The following is a 19391-nucleotide window of genomic DNA, read 5'->3' as shown; positions in this document are numbered from 1 at the left end:
GGTCTATCAGGTGGGCCACACACCCTGCTTTTCACTTTCAATGAAACAGCCACCCTTAGGCCCTGGAAACCCTGGTTTCTTCTCAGGGTTGCCAGTCAACTCAGGAGATCTTCCCAGGGCAGGGCATGTGGTGACTTGTGCACTGTGGCTGCCCGCGCAGAGACTTCTAAGTGGGAACTGCTGGGGCCGCCTGGTGAATGGGAAACGCTGTCACTTTCATGGCACAAAGTTAAAACACAGTTTTATTTGTTCATTTATAAATACTGTTGTGTTTACAGGCATCATACAGATGTGAATATTATTCCCAAACTTTCAAACACAGAACACTTAATACCATATAATAACAACCAGTAAAGCAAATCCATCCACCTCAGGGTTGAAAGGCCACTCAGAGTTGCATAAAAATACATTCAGTTCACAAAGCCAGTATGGCTTCCCCGCCCTCAGGAGCCTCCTCCAGGTGTCTTTACAGTTGGCTGAAGTTAATCTACACAACTCAGCTGGAAAACAGCTCCATTTGGTGCATAAGTGCGGGTGAAGGGTGGAGGGAGGAAACACAAAATGCTAGCGTTCAAGTGGTGATCAAGACCAGGGCGAAGGAAACAGAGAAAAACGGTGATGCCAATACCAGACTGCACTGCCTCAGAGTAGGCCACAGCAGAGGGCATGGTTGTGGCACATTACCCCCTCTTCAGGGAAATCATGGCTGTGCTTTGAGGTCAGGCCAGGAGGAGGACCTGCTAAGGGCTCAAGGCAGGGGGCTGGTGAGGTGAGCATGCTGGAAGGATGCTGGATGCTTTCTCCTGGACCCGCCTCTGCTGCCGTCACCCACAGCTACTCTGCACTAGACTCCATGCTAGGGCAGGCTGGGATCCGCTTGAGGTTTCAGAAGAGGAGGGTTGAAAACAGCACAGACACAGACTTGGGAGAGAAACAAGCTGGTGCTGGCCCGAGCGTCCCCTGTTCGGGATCCTGCTCTGACCTCCGCTCTGGGTTCAAGAGCACATCAGAGGCTCTTAGGACTCCTTATGGTCCAGCCTTTTCTGGATCTTCTCTCCTGGCTGGCTGAGAGGCTATCACTTCTATACAAACAGACTAGCTCAGCCTGTGCTGAGGAGACATTTTTCTGCCTTATGCAGGGACCAGTCACATCCCCAGGAAAAGATGGAATGAACGTCTCAGACACAGCCCTGCAACAAGGAATCATCTAGACCTATAAGCCAAATCTTGTCTCTGAGGGGCCTTGAAAATGGAATAGGGGCTGGCTATGGGTGGTGGGGGAAAATGACATGCTGTTGGTGTTTGAAAATTCTCCAGGACTCTTGACTGATTAATGGGAAACCTTGTCCCTCAAGTACCATCAAGGCCTGAGGAGTGTGGGGGAAGGCAGGGGAGAGGTATGATTATCTGGAAGGACCTACACTACCATCTTGATGACACCTTAAGGGCCACCCAAGTACATTTTTATTGGAAGCATTAGGGGAAAATTTAGAGGCAAAATAACATGTCATTCTGGCAGATTACCAAGCAGGGAGACAAGCAGATGCATGGGAGTCCTTTGGGAAGCTGGTGCAGGAAGAGAAAAAGAGATTGAGCTATACACTTGGATAAAATTGGTTTCCGAGTTTTCATTTCTAATCAAGAAAACACCAGACCTCTTTTAAAAAGCTCCAGCCTGGCAAGTGTGTGTGTGTGTGTGTGCGTGTGCGTGCTGGAAGAGAGCCTCACACTGCCGAGTCTTCTGAGGTAAGGCCAGAACATGCATCAATGCATGGGCTTCAAAAGTTCCCACCCCACCATCTCGCGAGTGGGCACCCAGATACTGGGTTGCAATTGTGACCTTCACCACAGCTTGCAAGGAGACGTGGAGACAACTTCCAGCTTCCCTCTGGTTTGTTGGGGTCCAGTTGTTTTTCCTCGGCCCCCAGAGACCACTTCAGTCCTCTGTAGCCGTGACAATGACAGCTCCTGGGCTATAATGAAGTTGATCTATTTTTCCAATCTAATCAGAACACAAGCAATCAATAGTTGTCCCTGACGGAGTCCACTGCTCTGAGCAGTGTCAATACCCATTAGGAAGGCTGATTAAAATCTCTCAGGCTTGTCTGAACTGAGGACAGAACGCACTTCCAGGTGCAGAAATCAGGCTTCCTCTCTCCCAGTGTCTGCAATTTCCATCCTGTTCCACATTCAAAGACCTTGCCCTCTGCCTTTACCCAGCAAACCTGCAGGCACCCAGCTCCAGGGTTTGTCCTTTTCCTTACACCCAAGGCCTGACTGCACCATTCTATGCTATGTGGTTTGTGGGGTCTGTGGACTCCTGCAGAAGCAGCATGGTCTCTTATGAAAGACCACCTTGAACAGCCCCAGATCGCCTCACTTCTGAGAGCTTAGTGCTCAGAGGCAGAGCTCAGCCGAAGCTATGCTCTTCGTTGTGGAACACTTGTTGCTCAAGGCAGAGTTCAACATTAGGAACTAGCTGGTGCCAAACAGAATCCCAAGTTAAGTCTGCTGCTTGGGTACTGAGAAGCAGTGCTGGTCACATCTAGGAGAGGCGGCTGGGCAAACCTCAAGCGGCAGCTGGGTTCCTAGTGACATACTGCTCTATCCACCCCCTACCAGCTACAATCTCCACCTCTTCAGGCTGGGAAGATGTTTACCTAACCACCAGGAAGGAAACAATCGCAACAATTCAATTGCTTTCAGTGTTAACTCCACTTTCCAGCAAGGAGGAGGGGGTCAGCCTTGACACCCCAATCTTAAACAGCTTGAGTTTGGGAAGAAAACAAGACTGATCTTGAAAATTTGAAAAGAAGCAGAAATCTAAGAGTCAAAATGTTCTCATCCTTCTAGAAATGAATAAATTACAGAAATTTAAGCCCCATGGGGCTTTAAAAAATTATCTTGCCCAAGGGTTACAGCTAAATAAGTTGGCCCTGGACTCCGTGTGGCTTAACTGTGTGCACCTTATCCTGCCCTCATTTCCTGCGTCAAGGGAGCTATGTTTGAAGGTTTGCAGAATAGAATGGCAAGTGAGATGTGCGCGGGGCCCACCTCTGAAAGGGCGTGTAACCATGGACTAGAGCCCTGCGGTCCTGAGGGAAGACAGCTGGGCTCCTGCAGCCCGGCTTCACTGTGAGACCGCAGTGGATGCTGTAGCTCACCTGTTGGGGGAAGATAGTCACTAACATCCTAGCTGCCCAATTAGGCTTCTGTTTCAAGTCTTACACCCGTCTGAAGCAGCTGACAGATCAGATGTCCTCTGCAGTCCTCAGTTCCTCACAAGTGCCAGCACTGTCAGCTCTTTACACTGGGTGGAGACAGTTGTCTGTGTGAGGAAAGGCCCCGAAGGGTGCCGGCAAAGGGCATGGCTTGGAGACTTCCTCCTCTCTTCTCTGGCTATAGACTCTTTTGTAGGACCCACAGACTAATCCGGTACTTTGCCTCACTGAACAATGCTTGCATCTAGAAGACTGAGGCCTGGGACAGAGGCTGGGAAAGCGGGCGTGAGAACACGGCCACTGCTGGACAGACAGGGAGGCTCTAGGAAGTGAGACCAGCCCAGCTGGTAACTCAGTGAACTGAGTGGGTCCAAGATGGAGCTGTTATTCTGATTCTTTTGAGGCAACACCCTTAAATGTGCACCACCCACCTTCCCCTGGCAGTCAGAACTTCCAGGTACTGTCTAGAAAGGCTCAGAAGCTCCTGAAAGTCAAACAGGAAAACTCCAGTCCCAGAATCTCTGGACTGGCCCCGTCATTACTCCCAAAGCATAGGATGTGATGCTGTAGCGAGAACATTCTTGTCCCATCTGCCACAGGGCCGAGTCCTGCATGGCTACCGGCTTACAGTGGTCACTAAGCTCCAGCTATGAGATGAGTCACAAGAAGTCAGCAAGTGAGGCTGGTGGCCACCGGGGAGACCTCCGGTGTGTGACTGGCCGAGAACAGAGAAAAGGAGACCAGCACCGAGAGTCTAGCTGGCTATCAGAAGGCCTATGTCCTTCATGGGGGCTTTCAGTAAATATCATTTTGAAGAGACCAAATTCACAATGTTTTCTGTCTAAATAAATTAGTGGCCTAGAGGAAGTGCCTGGAATTACCTGGGAACATCTGCACTATAAGTTCTTGGCTCCGGAGTCCAGGATTCCTGAGGCTGAAAAGCTTATAAACAACTTGTCCTAAGGAACCTTCCTGGAAGGCCACACACAGCAGCAGGTATTAATGCCAGGGTGTGGGTTTTGAGAACCTGCCCCTGGACTTCAAAAGGCCCCAAAGCATAGAACTCTGGAACACCTTTACCTGGTCTATGAATGGAGGAGACTCAAAATGTGCTCCTAACATCCCATTTTCTTTTCCTAAGAACACGGCAGCAATCCCTTCCCAATTTCCCAATGTCCTAGCTATTCTAGGAGAACCAGCTGGCTGACATGTTGTTGGCATTTCCCGCTTCCTATAGCAGAAGATGGGTCCTTCCCACTATGGTTCAGTTCCCTTCTAAAACCTGGGCTCAGTGCTCCACAACAGAGTGGCTCAACACAGACCCCTCAGAAGAGTGGGTTGAAATGGTAAAGAGAACCCTGTACGTGCTCAAAGTGTGTCAGAGTGGGCGTGGTCCTCGTCTGCAACAAAGACCCTGAATTACAGCTTGTTTAAGAGCACACGAAGCCTGCAAGGGTCACAGAAAGGGACAGTGGCAGCCTCATGAAAGAATGACAGAGGTAGTGTTAGAATGGTCAACATCACCGGCAACACCTGAATAATGAGGCCCTAAAGGATGATGCCTACAGAGACAAGCATCACCGCGTCAGCACTGGCTCATCGTGAGCACTAGCACTTCATGCGCTGGGATTGTGGACCACTCTGTAGAGACGGAGACATGATGGCCTAAAGGGCTGCCTTGTCTAGACTAGAGGATGGGAGTCAAGATGTGACAGGCATCAAAACCATGACATCTGAAGAGGGACTGAAGGAACTATGGAAGTGGGGACCGCCAGCCATCCATATTTAATGAGCTGGGCAGGTGGGGTGCAGCAGACCTCAGCTCCTAATAGTAAAAACTCTGGTTATTAGAGGTGCCCAAGCTTTAAGCACTAAATGCATAGCTACCAAAGGCCGACCATAGGGCAAAGCTATGGTAGCAGAGGGGTCCCTATAACACGAGGAAGCTGGGCCAGAGGATGTGCAAGCCTTGCCACTCTTAAGAGTCCACGAATCTTATTATGGACTGGATCATCCCCTTCAGTCTCCACCCCAGCAGTCATTTCTCCTGCCGGCTTCTAGGAAGGGCAATGCCTCTCCCCTGAATGCGACTCCCAGGAGTTTCCGTCATCTCACAGTACAAGCACAGCGTTCCAAGTGTCCTCACATGCTCTCCCCATTTCTCTCTAGCCTGCTTCACCCGCCTCCCCCACCCTCTCCCTGGACTTGCAACTTCATTCCTCATTAGGAGCAGGTGCACAAGTGGAAAAGTAAACAAAGCCAAAGGGAGCACGGCAAACTCAACATCCAGAATCCAGATTTCCGCTTCTTGAGAGGGTCTTGCTATGTAGCTGGCTTCAAATTCCTGATCCTCCTGCCTCAGCTTCACGAGTGCTGAGACTGTAGGTGTATACTGCTATGTCTGACTTGAAGAGCCCAGAAAATCACTCTTTAAGCAGGCAAGCGGGAGACGAGAACAATAAGCTGACTCCAAAGTCACCCTCTAGCTGTGTGGGATGGGGTGATGGTGCCATGGCAACAGAGTGAAGATTTTCCACAGTGGCCCCAACAACTGAGGTCAGGAGCTCTGTTCCAGCTTCTATGCCATCAGGCTGGGAGAAGAAATCATCAAAGGACAGAAAGAAAAGGAGCAAGAGAGTCCAGGAGCATCTAAGCCTTGTGGAAAGGGAGAAATGGGGTTAAGACTAGTCAGGGAAGTTCTAGGTTACTGATAGAAAAGTAAAAACAAGTCCGTCCCTGAGAGGTGAACAACAGAGTCACAACCACCGTGGACTCTACACAACAGCTCCAGAGGCAGTCCAGAGAGTAACCCCACATTCTGCCCTTTCTCTTGGCACCCCAGACAGGATCCTGGAGTGGCCACCACAAGACTCACCTATGTCAAAGGACAGTGGGTCAGTATAAAGGCTATGGGTCAAAGCCTTACATATCTGCACCAAAACCAATGTGGACAAAGCAGCAGAAAGTTGGGGGTTCACAGCTGAGCCTGGTGTACCCCACAGAGCTTTCTCCAGACTGCTTGAAATAGTCACAATCATGCTTCAGTTAAAACTGTCGTAAAACTCGGGCTACAAGTGCGGGAGCAGTGGGACACAGAGTGCAGAGAAAATGTACAGTGCAGAGGAGGTGACTGGCAGGATCACAAGGAGGTGCCCTTCTTCAGAAACATTCACTTCTTTTGGCCGGAAACGAGGGGTGGGCAGCAAATGCTGTCCCCCTCCTCCCAGATCTGACCTCATCTATTTGGACAGTTTGCTGATGACTCTGATGAGGGCACCATTTTCATCTTTCAGCCTCTGATTGTCGGATTTCAGTTCTGTTAACACCTGCGGTGACAGAGGAAAAGATGTGTTAGAGCCTGGCACAATGGCCGCCACCTTCCCAGGCTGAGCCAGCAGGTGAACAGGGCCTCCTAGGACAGCTGTGTAATAAGCTCTTACTACCCTTTTGTCGGGGATAAAGCCCTTCGATCTTCCTATTTACTGGGCTGGACATGCAAGTATTTAGGGAAAATACATCTCCTCATCTTTTGAGCCAGCTTCATATTCCACAAAGACTATAGTTCTATTCTACTGAGCCAGTAGCTATTTGCAATTGCTCCTGCCCTTGAGCTCACCTACAGCCTAAAGAAACTGGGGAGACTGCCAAAGTAGCTCAGCAAGGAGTCAGAGAGAGTGTGACCCTTAGGAGTTAAAGGCACTACTGCATACCCCATAAGGAACAAAATGCAAGCTGAGGAACAGAACTTGGCCTTTTTGCCACAAGATGACTAAGTTTGTCTTGATGTCTTTGGTAACTAGAATCCACCCAAATTCTCACTGGTCATACTACACACACCTATTCTCAACATTAACATCCAGGGAACTTAGAGATATGGCCAAGACCCAGGGGGCTTTCCTAACACTCTGGTGGATGGTGTTAGAATAATTCTGGCAAACAGAGGCTTATGGAAAAAGGAATGGAGTGAAGATTCCATCTGTCAGTTCTTCCATCTTGGAACACAACACATATTGTTGCTCAACTCAAGGAATACAGGAAGAGCAAGTTCCAGCTTGGACACCCAAGTCTTTATTCTGTGACAGGCACTTTGACAGATATTTTGTACATCTGAAAAATCTTAATGAGCTACAGTTCATGTGCGGGCCTTGCTGGTAGATTGGGGTTAGAAGGTAAATACATTTCACAATGAGGGCTCCAGAAATCTGTATCGTCATTGTCATGCAGACACCCTTTCCTTCATTGGCCAGTCACTTCAGCCTTCAGGATCCATACAGTAAGCAAGGCTTCCTTCCAGAAAAGGGTGGCCTGGGCTCAGGAATCATGGGCCATGTAGGTCGAGCTCTTGGCATTACTATTAAAGTAGGAAATCTATGATGCACCTGAAGAAATATGATCTTTGTTTCCCCAACCTCACGAGGAAGATGCAGGTTACATTATACAATCGTGAGCAAGTGTATGAACGTGTGTGCGTACGTATGTACACATGCCCCCAAAGCCCATGCCTGAAAACAAAGGGAAAAGAAAATCTACAATTTTGGGGCGAGGGGTTAGAAGGTCTCACTGACACCTCAGGAGCTTGTGCTGCAGCTGTTCTCCCCATCTCTATAAACGAGGGGCCATATGTCCATCACCAGTCCAGGGCAGCTAGCTAGTTAGGTCCTAGTGCTGAAATTATACCCATATGTGCTCAAGTTCACAGACCATCTCTTCATTATAGGTAGGAATGGAAAACAAAACTCCAAAGCAGTTGTAGCACACAAACAAATTCAGGAGTGGCCACTCTCAGTGATCTACAGGACTTTAGCTAACAGGTTCTCAACCTGTGGGTCACAACCCTTTGGGGAGAGTTAAGTAACTCTTTCATGGGGTCACATCAGATATCCTGCATATCAGATATTTACATAACAGTAGCAAAGTTACAGTTATGAAGTAGCAATGAAATAATTTTATGGTTGGAGTTACCACATGAAGACCTATATTAAAGGATCATAGCATTAGAAAGGCTGAGAATCACTGCTCTAGAGAAACCACTTGACATCTCTCAATTTCTGTTTGTAGCTACAAAAGAATAGGAACCGCCCTGCTCCCTTGCAGATGGGCCTCTGAGAGGCAGACAGGAATAAGAGACATGGAAGTACTAGTGTCCGCAATGGGTTTTGCAATGCTGGGGATTCCTGCTATCATTCGGTTTCCCTATGACTCTGGAAGAGCAGGCAAGATCTACACACTTCACCAATAAGACTGTAATCTAAAGAATTATAAAGCAAAGTTTGTCTTTGACCTGCCCTTCTTCCAACTCAGAGCAGAGCTGGCTAGCACTCTCAGGATGGAGTGCTCCGAGCTTACACCAGTAAACTCTGCTCCGTGCCTCTCAGGATGGAGTGCTCCGAGCTCACAGCAGTAAACTCTGCCCAGGCTGGTACCTTCCATCTCTTCTCTATTGTTCCATCTAGGGGTTTATTTGCCTAGTGGGACTTTTCAATTCAAACAATGTTTCTTTTATGTATGGGTGTTTTGCCTGCACATGTGTCTGTGCCTAGTGTCTGTGGAGGCCAGAAGAGGGTATTGGATCTTCTGGAACAGGAGTTACATAGGTTGGTTGTAAGACCATGAAGGTGCCAGGAATCAAACTTGGATCCTCTGGATGAAAATCCAGTGCTTTTAACCACTGAGCCATCTCTCTGGTTCCTCTCCCCCCAAAACCCTATTCCTTAGCAGGATCCCACAGATGTGAAGAAGCTGTATCTATGGCAATGGATTATGTTAATTGCTTACCAAGTTAGAATTGAGCTGCTTTTAAAAAAAGGTATGATTTGTTAGTGTTTGGTGATTTTTTTTTTCCACATTAAGAGCTCAATTCTTTGGGGTGAAATGATAGACAAGACAACTTCACAGCTGCAACACCTAACATCTTGAGAGAATGTACAGTTCCAGTGGTGTGCAGAGACACAGACTCCATGCTCAAATAAGGGGAGTGAACAGTGCTGAAGAGTTAAATAAAGAAGCACGTGAAAGTGCTGTGAAGCACGAGGTTTTATGGAGCGTATCTCTAGATTTCAGCTTCTCCATTTCTGAATTTCTAGTCTGCCACTTCAATATTGATACGTAAGACACAATCAAGTACATTTGTTCTTAACTATTACTTCATATAGCCTGTGATGAGTACTGTGCTAAAGAAAGGGACAGGGGTCCTGAGGCTTCAGGGTGTGTCACGCAAGGCTAGCTGTGGGTGGGAGGGTCTCACAATAAGCCTTACCAAGCTGCCTTGCTTGGCGTGGGAAGGGAGCCTTCCTTTTCTCTGAAGGTGGAGCTGGCTGGCACTAAGTGCTGGGTTAGGACCCGGAAGGGTGAGAGTGGGGCGAAATCTCTTGATCACACTGCCAATTCGGCCTAGTTACCCCATCTTTCCTAGTGGGAGGTGTCTGGCAGGCTTTGGCTGTCAAGGTGCACACAGTAAGTACTTTAGACTTTAGTAAGTACTGTAGCTTGCAGGCTACAGTCTTTGCTGTGGCTACCTCACTGCATGACTGTGGCCTAGCAGGTGTCATGTGCTGATAGTGCAGAAACTAAAATGTATGGTTTACTTCCAATAAATCTTAGTTTCTGGACACTGAAATCTGAATTCCACAGGAATTTTATTTGTCAAATACCATTCTCTTGATTTCTTTTCAGCTATTGGCATGGTACATGGGCCATAGTTTGCTTCCCTCACTACTGTAGGTCAGGTACCAGGCAATGACATTATTTTGGCAGGTAAATGTTTTTTGGAAACTGATTTTTGTTTTGAGATAGGGTCTCTCTTTGTGTTCTGGCTGTCCTGGAACTCACTATGTAGACTAGGCCTGCCTCAAACTCATAGAGACAGACATACCTGCCTGCCTCCCAACTTCTCAGATTAAAGGCTTGTGCCACCATAGCTGGCTGAAACTGGCCTATTAAATAGGTCAGAGTGCTGAGGAAGTAGAATTCTGTCTGTTACTCTCCGATGCAATGCTGTCCTGTGCTGCAGCTGCTTAACGAATTGTTAAGACTGCAAAATATGCAGATGGCTTGCATCACAGCAGGGTGAGTGCAGAGTCTGGAATCTAACACAGTGTCTGAATTTTTGTTCAACCATTTACTTTCCAAGGGACTTTGGGCTTATTTCTGATTCTCTAACCTGCTATATATATACATATACATACATACACACACACACAATGGTGCTGAGGAACCAACGAGAAAAGCATAAAGCACTCAGAACAGACTTTAATAAATGCCAGTTGTTAAAGTTATTAATCACTGAAAGGTTGAAATCGAATTTTGTCCCATATCCAACACTGTCTTGCAACAAATTGGGAGACCAAAAATAACTGGGACTTTTGGGGGTCTCTACTTCTCCCTAAGTCAAAATTTCCTAGAGTGTGTATGCATGTGTCTGTGTGCATGTGTCCTGGGACTGAACCAAGGGTCCTGGCGCACAGTAAGCACATGCTCCACCGTAGGGCCACTTGTGAGCATCCTTTCAGGACTTTTGAAGCTAACTCTGAAACAGAGTTTGGACTTCCTGCTGGCTGCTCACGGCCTTGCTGTGGCAGCACATCCCTTTTCATTTCTTTCTGCCTGTGACAGCATCTTATGGTAATCTGGGTGCTTCAGTACTAGTGGGTATTCATTGCCAGCTACTGATCCTAAAGGCAAATGCAAACAGGCAGAAAAAAGGACAGGCTCCAGTCAGACTAATTAGATTGTTGCTGAAAATCAAAAACTCATTTCAGGGAAGTGGTGACCCTGTCACACTGTCTTGGAATGGGAAACAAACTGTGTGTGAGCTTGTCTTTCAGATCCACAGCCAGAGGAAGGTTCTAGTCTGCCACACACATTTTTAGGGGTGGCTTTCAGTTGGAAATAAGCACTGTTCTGCTCCATTGCTTGCCCTCCCCTTGGCAATGCTGAACCCATTAGAAAGGCTCATTTATATTGCTCACGGTCTGCCTCACGGCCCACATACTCAGGGCAGGGAGCGATACATCCCAGGAACCAGGAGACTTGTGAGGGGAATGAGACAAATGTTCCAAAAGAGGAAGATGAAAGCAAAGGCTTCCAGAAAGGGGCAAAGAACGCTTATCTAACTCTGCCCAGGGGTGGGAAGGAGGGTGTTTCTGCTCGGAGCAGAGGTGAGTCAGGGACTCCTGGCCTTCATCCTAGTCGGTTCCATCCAGCAGCGCTGTCACTGGTGGGGACTAAGTTCCATCTGGTAGTCAGTGGGTTGTAGTTCTCAACCACAGCCACATACACACCAACAGAGGAGCTTTAGAAAATACTGATGCCCTGGTCTCAATCCAAATAACAGAGCATTTGGAATGGGCCCAGACATGGTGAATACTCATGGCTCCCAGTTGGATCTAACACACAGTCAGGTCCTAACTGGTACAGATACATTTGGGTTACTGCTAGCCGAGAAAGCTCTCTCTCTCAGTTTGACAAAGACCCCATCAATGAAATAAAAATGTATGCATGCATGCACACAGTTGTGTATCTATGTGCAGCTGGGTAAGTAAATCTATGTCCAGTCTCTAAGGGAAGAACGGTGATGCGGTGACTTGAACATGACACTCTGCTTGCCCAAACAGTCTCCCCACTGCCACCCTTGAATGGGTTTCTTATGTCCCTTATATGGTCTAAGTCCTGCTCCAGATACCTGGACATGGAGGCTCTGATGGAAGGGATGGGTACTGGGCTTCTGGGACCAACAAGAAGAGTAAACCTGCCTGGAGTAGTAGAGGAGGGAAGTGAGGTGGAGAGGAAGGGCAATAGCTAGAGCTCCTGGGTGTCCGAGGACTCGATGGACTTCGAGAGTCTGGCCACCACTCGGGTCAAGGCCCTGTTCTCAGCCTGAAGTTGTTCGTTCATCTGCTTCAAGGTTTGAATCTGTTTTAGCTGGTGAAGGTTCTGCAGAGAGTGAGACATGAAGGAGACAGACAAGACAGACAAGACAGAGCAGAGGAGAAAAAAGTAGGACAAAGAAACTACGTGACTTTTTGTTTTTGTTTTTAGTTTGCATGCAAGAAAGGAGATGGGAAAGGCAGTAGTGATGAGAGCAGGCTATCCAGGGAGGTGGAGGAGCAATGCGCGGAGGGAGCCGTGTCTGTGGTTCCTGGATGAGCCCTTAGCATGCTGCTACTGCCTACACAAGCATAAAAACCACACAGGGACCACTTGAGAATGAGAAGCCTACATATGGCTTGGGGCCTTCTGACAAATTCATATGCAGAGCCTCAGCCTTGGGGACTCTCACTGACACTGGAGCTGGGGCTGAGGATCTGTGTGTGTGTGTGTGTGTGTGTGTGTGTGTGTGTGCTCCTAAATCCAAACATCACCCTTTTCTCTCTCCCTTTATCTTGTCCTCACACTTGCCCCATCCCTAACAAAATACAAGAGGGGCATTTTCTTTATGAACTTTCTGCATACAGCATGTATTATTTAGAAGGCGATGTGACATCTGCCAGCTCTCTGGGTGGACCTGTAACATGTTTTACAGGAAGCTTAATTAACCTTCCCAGTTCTCAATAGCACACAGAGCTTGTCCAGGTCCTGCAACTGCCAATTGGCTTCTACCTGCTATAGATGATTCTATGTATCACTGAGTTCACAGCTATGTGCTCTCTGCCCTAGGTCATGTCAAGGGTAGGAGCTGCTTAAATGTTTTCAAACAGACATACACTCTGAAAATTAGAAATACACAAAAGCAGAGAAATCATAAATGCCAGGAGATGATGGAACTGGCTGGATCATTGTGGTAGTCTGGTTCCACCTGTGCATCATCAGTGTTGCAAATGAATAGGATAATGGGCATTGATACTCTTTCCAATACCTGATATTTCACAAGTGCCTTGAAGATTTCAATAAAGTGATTACAGCACAGGCCTGCCAACTCTGCCACATGCCCTCCTAAGGCACCCTCTGCACTGACCTTGAAACAGACTATCCGCTCTTTTGGAAAAGGGAAATGATCTTGTTATTCAAATAGGGGTTAGGTTATAGTGATGACAAAGAGAAAGGTTCCGGGTACCAGGGAAGTCTCTCATACTACACAGCGAGCAAGGACAGAAATGGGAGATTAGTGGGGCAATGGTTTGGGAGTGAACCAGGAAGAAAATGAGAGTAGCATGAGAGAAACCAGTGAAACTGAGAAACAAGTAGAGACAAACTGCTGAACAGATCTTTGTCAGGAGAGGAAGAATGACTCCCACAAAGGGTAGGGCTGTCAAGCAGTTCCACGCAGCCACAGGAGAGTAGACTAGTCGTCCTCTACTGTGAGCATCTTGACCACAGAGGGGACAGGTGAGAGAGATCAGAACAGCACATGGCAGAGTTGAAGAACCACAGAACCCCCTGGCTAATGTCCTTCATTGGTGTTGACATCTGATCCAAGCTTCCAATACACCCACTGTCATCACAGGAAGTGGTTTTTGCCTCCCAGGGAGATTACAGCAGTGAACAAGGAAAGGGATTTAGTCTGCCATTTGAACACAGGCAGCTCCAGGTGGAAGAGTCTGGAAGCTACCAGTATGATGAAGAAGGGCAGGGAGCAACCTGCTGGGATGCTCTGCAGGAAGCAGTCATGGAAACAAGCATGACAAGGAGATGAAAAGGGGTGGGAGAGGGCAGAGCTCAGGGGAAGTTGGCTACTTCAGAGTAAACAAAGTAGAAGCCCAGAAGCCATTTACAGAGGAATGGTCATTGGACCCTTCTCATGCAAGGGCCTGGGAAAGGATGGGGTTAGGTCTAGCAAGGAAGCGGAAGCAGGAAGTAGTCAGATTGGATATGGACATCCCAAGACAAGTGCAGAGCCAGCTCAGTTCACACTGACATGCATCTGCCAGATCTGTCATTTAAGTGGAGTTTCTCCTGGGGAGAAGCCATACTTACCTTTCCAGGCAGAGACCACAGCCCACCTACCAACCACAGAGCACTACACCTGGGAGAGCCCATCTCGTGGCTCCCATTTCACTTGACTTTTGTGTTTTGTTGGTGCCAGGAAACCAGGCAGTGATGTCACTTTCTGACTTGAGTGCCTGCCAAGCCTTCAAGCATTAACGGGAAGTCACCCCTACAAACGGCACCCTACTGATGGCTTTAGGAAGGACTGAGTGCCTGAACAGTCTGCATGTGCACACACACAGCAGCTGGTCCCAATGCCTAAGGTTTCCCAGACCTGACAAATATACTACTTACTATCTTATATACAAATATTTTAGTCACTAGTTCTTAGAAAAGTTGGTCAGCATAAATGAAGACCATGAGAGCTAAACAACCATTTTTTCCAACTCTTTTAGAGCAGACACATTTGTGATTTTGAAGAAGGTACAGACAGAAACCTAACACTGGTATGACTGGAAGGTTCTGATGCTCTTCCCCCTTAGTCCTGTAGAGGGAGCTAGACAGTTTGCAGTATGGGATATTATGCTAGGACTGAGCAAATGAAGTTTGGGGCAGCAGTCTGCAGGTGTTTCTTAATTAGGCTTTGTAAGTAGCAGTGGAGAATAATGGGGACCGAGTGATAAGGTGAATTTTTGTTTTTGTTTTTTTGTTTTTCGAGACAGGGTTTCTCTGCAGCTTTTTTAGAGCCTGTCCTGGAACTAGCTCTTGTAGACCAGGCTGGCCTCGAACTCACAGAGATCCGCCTGCCTCTGCCTCCCGAGTGCTGGGATTAAAGGCGTGTGCCACCACCGCCCGGCGATAAGGTGAATTTTTAACAAAGTCTCAAAACAGTTTACTTACTGGTTTGAGGACCAGTTATGATCTGGCTCCACTTGCTAATTAAATGTTTCCCTTTTATGTGTATGGGTGATTTTGCCTGCATGTATGTCTTTGCATCACATGTGTGTAGTACCAGAAGTGGCCAGAAGAGGACATTAGAACCTTTGGGATTAGAGTTACAGATGGCTGTGAGCCACCAGGTGGGTGCTGGGAATTGAACACAGGTCTTCTGGAAGAGTAGTCAATGTTCTTAACCTCTGAGCCATCTCTCCAGCCTCTTGAACAATATATCTTTAAATTTGTTAGCAAGTGACCTTCATGTGTTGTTATCTCTATTGAAATACTGAAGAAAGGAATTCATAGCCTAGTTTTGAAAACCACAGCTTGGTAGGATAATAACGTAGAAAGAAAATGCAAACCTGTGTTACTCCAAAGGATTCAGAGCAACTAAGAACACAGAAGAACTTCTATACTTGCCAGCTTAGAATGGGAATAGAAAAAAGTGCCCAAAGTTCCCCCTTTGAGTCTTTGTCTGGGGCTTATGTGAATGGCACAAGGGGTACACAGTCTGTCTGTGGGCTTCTGGGTGCTCGTGGGAGGTGTGAGCTCTGGCCTGATTTATATGCTCCAGATATGGTCCTTCTCCCATTCCCAGCATCTCTCTTTCCCCTCCCTTTTTTGAGACAACATCTCAAGAATCCTATCCTGGCTAGAACTTGCTATGTAGCCAGAGATGACTAAACTCCTATCCTCTTGCTTCTATCTCCTGAATCCTGGGGTGACAGGATATACCACCATGCCTGGTTTATGGGGTCTTGAGGATCAAATCCAGGGCTAATTGCATGCTATGTAAGTACTTTATCTATAAGGTGCATTCTTAGTCCCCTTCTTTTTGTCTTATTTTTGTGTGTTTTTTTTTTCTTCTTTTTTCTTTTCTTGAGACAGGGTCTTTATCTAGATCAAGCTGGTCTTAAACTCATAGAGACTTGCCTCTGCTTCCCAGGTGCTGGGATTACAGGTATATGCCACTATACCCAGACACAGGCTTTACATTTTATAGTACATATTTTAAAAATATTTGCTTACGGTTTAATTTATGTGTATGAGTATTCTGCCTGTATGTATGTATGTATGTATGTATGTATGTATGTATGTATGTGCACAATATATATGTCTGATGCCACAGAGGTTGGAAGAGGGCATCAGATCCCCTGGAACTGGAATTGCAGATGATTGTAAAACACCATGTAGGAACCAAACCCAGGTCTTCTTCAAGAGCAACAAGTGCTCTTATCCACTAAGTTATCTCTCTAGCCATCCTTGCCCATTTCTTCCCAAGCATTACCGATAGGTGCCTAACAGCAGAGCAGATGGCACAGCTAAGGGTGTTGGATGGGAAGCCCTCATGAATATAGAGCTGTATGTGTTCATTCATGAAGAACGAACACAATGTTAACATACAACGCTAAGAGGAAGAAAATACTTGTGTGAGTGAGGTGGTTTTGAAGAATCTGGAAGATGGAAACACTCAGTGGTCTGTGTGGGTAGTGTTCTGTCTCCTCGAGAGAACTGGACACTGTTTCTACTTCCTGCTACTTGTGAGTCGACCTGGGAAATTTAAAGTGTTTCAGGGATAAGTAGTTATTGCTTCAAATCCTACATGATTATTACCAGTCACAGCCATGGGTTGGTGACTAGGAAATGAGGGGCAGGGCTTGTCATTTCCCCTCCATTTTTAAACTATAAGGGGTAACAGGATTGTGAATATAGGATCTGGTAAAACAATGACCTTTAACTGATTAGGCACTGAAGACTTTTATGAGTGTGGTGGTGGTGTATATATAAATAACATCTTTTAGGCCATTAAAACAACAATTGTCTATTAAAAATTAACCCAATTGTATATCAAAGGTGCTTACAGAGGCCATCTGGGGATTTGTCTGATGCTGTCCAGGGTTTCTGCTTCCTAGCTATAGAAATTTACATCTGACTTGGCATTACATATCCACTAAAGTAAGATCCTTAATGAAAGGAAAAGAGTCGAACAAGTACTAAGGGACTATGGCCATGCAGCACAGTGCACTGCACGGATGAGCTGCTCCACTATCTCAGACAGGGCTATCTTCCAGCTCCCTATCGTCCCCTCCTATAGCAATGGACTAGCACTTAAAATTGGCAACAGTCCATTCAAGCAGCTAAAAGAGGTTATGGTCATTATTGGTCATCCCTTAAGAAGAGGAAGGCAATGAGTCCTCAAAGTAGGTCATGTAGAGGCATGAGTTTGCACTAGTGGATGAAGGCCAAGAACTCTGGAATACTGCAGAGGAAATGGTCCACAACAGGAAATCAATATGCAAATAAATTTTCATCTTGCTGTAGAATGACTCAGCTTGTGTTCCTCCTGCAAGAGCTGCACATGGGGAGAAAGGGCTGTGGCCATGCCTAGGTTCCATGGAGCTCGCCTAGTGAGGACCATGTAGAGTGGGGAGAATCTGTCCTACACCTTTTGCCCAGCCTCCTAAGGGAGAAGCCACTGCTTTGAAAATCTTAGAATTTGAACATGGTCTCCCCATAAGCCAACCCGTTGCTCCTAGAAGGCCTCTGAGGTGGCCGTAGTTGATGCAGCATGAGCTGAGAGAACCTAAGAGATGGCTGAGAAGAGGCGCTCATTTCCTCTAACATATCACCTTTTCTGAGGGGGCTGTGTTGGCACTGACGTTAGAGAGGCAAGCCTGCTCAAGCATCTAGCTTAGGCAGACATACAGAGAACACACATACACATCAAGACAAAGATAATCTCTTCATACCTTCATCTCTTCTTCCATTTCTGACATTTTCCGTTCCAATGCCCGCCTCTCCTGTTTAGAAACAAAGAACTTGTTGAAGTGATAACAGGCCAGGAAGCAATCATAAAGCTACCTCCCACATGTTGCACCATCAGCAGCTTCATGGTCTCAGGGTCCATCTAGCCTAGGGCAAACCTTTCTCCATATGTGCACGTTCTGCCCTACTGCCATGGGATGGAGCTACTTCGCTGACAAGAGTCTCATCACCTAAGTCTTCTATCAGAAAGCTGAAAGACACAGGGGCAGCAGCCTGTTAACAGACAAGCAGACCAAGATCCACTGTCTTTAGTAATACTACACCCACGTTCCCAGGGAACTGCTTCTTTTATGATGGAGAACACATGGTCAGTGGAAGCAGATATGGATGTCTGCCAGCTTCTCCCCTCCTCCTCCATTTCTCATCCAGCTAGTAACTCTTAATGTAGCTTGAACTCAATGAGGAGTCTTTAATCATATGAGATACAGGCCAAGGTAATCAAATATAAAACTTAGCTTTTTCCAAACTAAACAAACAAGAAAGATGATAACATACTATATCCTTATAGTTAAATTGGAATTAGAGTTCATCACCAATCCAAGAACATCAAGTCCCAGATAAACATCTGAGTACAGCTGGGACCAGGGCAGGAATCTGACCAGAAGACTGATGAAGGCTGATTCTCAGGTCTTAAATCACAACACCTAAATCAATGGCAAGGGGTCTTCATGAAAAACCTCCTTTTAAAATGCGCATGTGTGCATGCACACACGTGTACCACAGTATGTGTATGGAGGTCAGAGATCAACTCATAGAAACCAGTTCTCTCCTTCCACATGTGCTCTGCTGACTGAGGCCACGCCATCAAGCTTGCATATACAAGCACTTTTACTGGTGGGCCACCACACTGGCTGTCTTTTTTCTTTTGAGAGTAGGTTCTGTTATGTAGCTGTGGGTGGCCGGGAACTCACTATGTAGTGCAGACTGGCCTTGAATCTGACCATCCTGCTTCTGTCTCTCCAATGTAGAGATCACAGGTTCATGTCACCACCCCCAGCTCAAAGTGTCCTTTCTGTCTAAGGTCACAGAAGGGGCAGAAATCTTCAGACCTGTGTATACGTGTAAATAACCAAATATCTTACAGCTCTGTGTGCAATTCTAAAGAACGTATGAGGTGATGTCCCAAGACTCCTTCCCACCCTAAAACTGGCATGTTCAAAGTAACCAACTACATGAGAAGGCCAAAAGAACTGGCCATCAAATTACTGTCCAGAGTCAGACCAAAAAAAAAAAAAAATCATTAAGCTGGAATGGAATGTGGCAGAGCTCCCGCCTTCTTAAGATGAACTTTTTCCATTGGCACCAACAACAAAGTTAGAGAAGGTCAAGAGAAGACGTGCAGCAGGCGGCCAAGGAGGCGTGCATACCCGTTTCTCCATCTCCAGTACCGATGACCGGTCAGAGGACTTCTCTTGCTTCTGCTGTGTGAACAGAAGGAAACACTTTGTTATTTAGGTTCTTTCACATGCAGCAGGAAGCCCAGGTCTGCTCTGGTTCACCCGCAGACATCCAGAAAGACAGCAGGGCTCTGGGCTTTTCCTTTAG

At 46.8% G+C, this 19391-nt stretch overlaps 1 protein-coding gene across 6 annotated transcripts in view; it reads right to left on the bottom strand.

Annotated features, from left to right (window-relative positions):
* Positions 1 to 224: 224 nt before the first annotated feature.
* The window catches only part of Ppp1r12b (protein phosphatase 1 regulatory subunit 12B), a 215516-nt gene continuing 196349 nt past the window's right edge, over positions 225 to 19391 (bottom strand). For 5 of the 6 annotated variants that reach the window (XM_038348745.2, XM_038348737.2, XM_038348743.2 and 2 more), the window contains 3 exons: positions 19214 to 19267; positions 17771 to 17821; positions 225 to 6547 (listed from right to left, as the gene is read on the bottom strand). In XM_038348745.2, coding sequence (XP_038204673.1) covers positions 6461 to 6547; positions 17771 to 17821; positions 19214 to 19267 — 192 coding nt within the window. In that variant the 3' untranslated portion in view covers positions 225 to 6460. Of the gene's footprint in view, positions 6548 to 11975; positions 12153 to 17770; positions 17822 to 19213; positions 19268 to 19391 lie in introns of those variants that run through there. The other variant, XM_038348746.1, reaches the window with a different exon arrangement.

This window comes from Arvicola amphibius, chromosome 12 (genome assembly GCF_903992535.2).
Source record: "Arvicola amphibius chromosome 12, mArvAmp1.2, whole genome shotgun sequence".
Classification (NCBI taxonomy): Eukaryota; Metazoa; Chordata; class Mammalia; order Rodentia; family Cricetidae; genus Arvicola; species Arvicola amphibius.
This window is presented reverse-complemented; position numbering and strand designations above follow the sequence as displayed.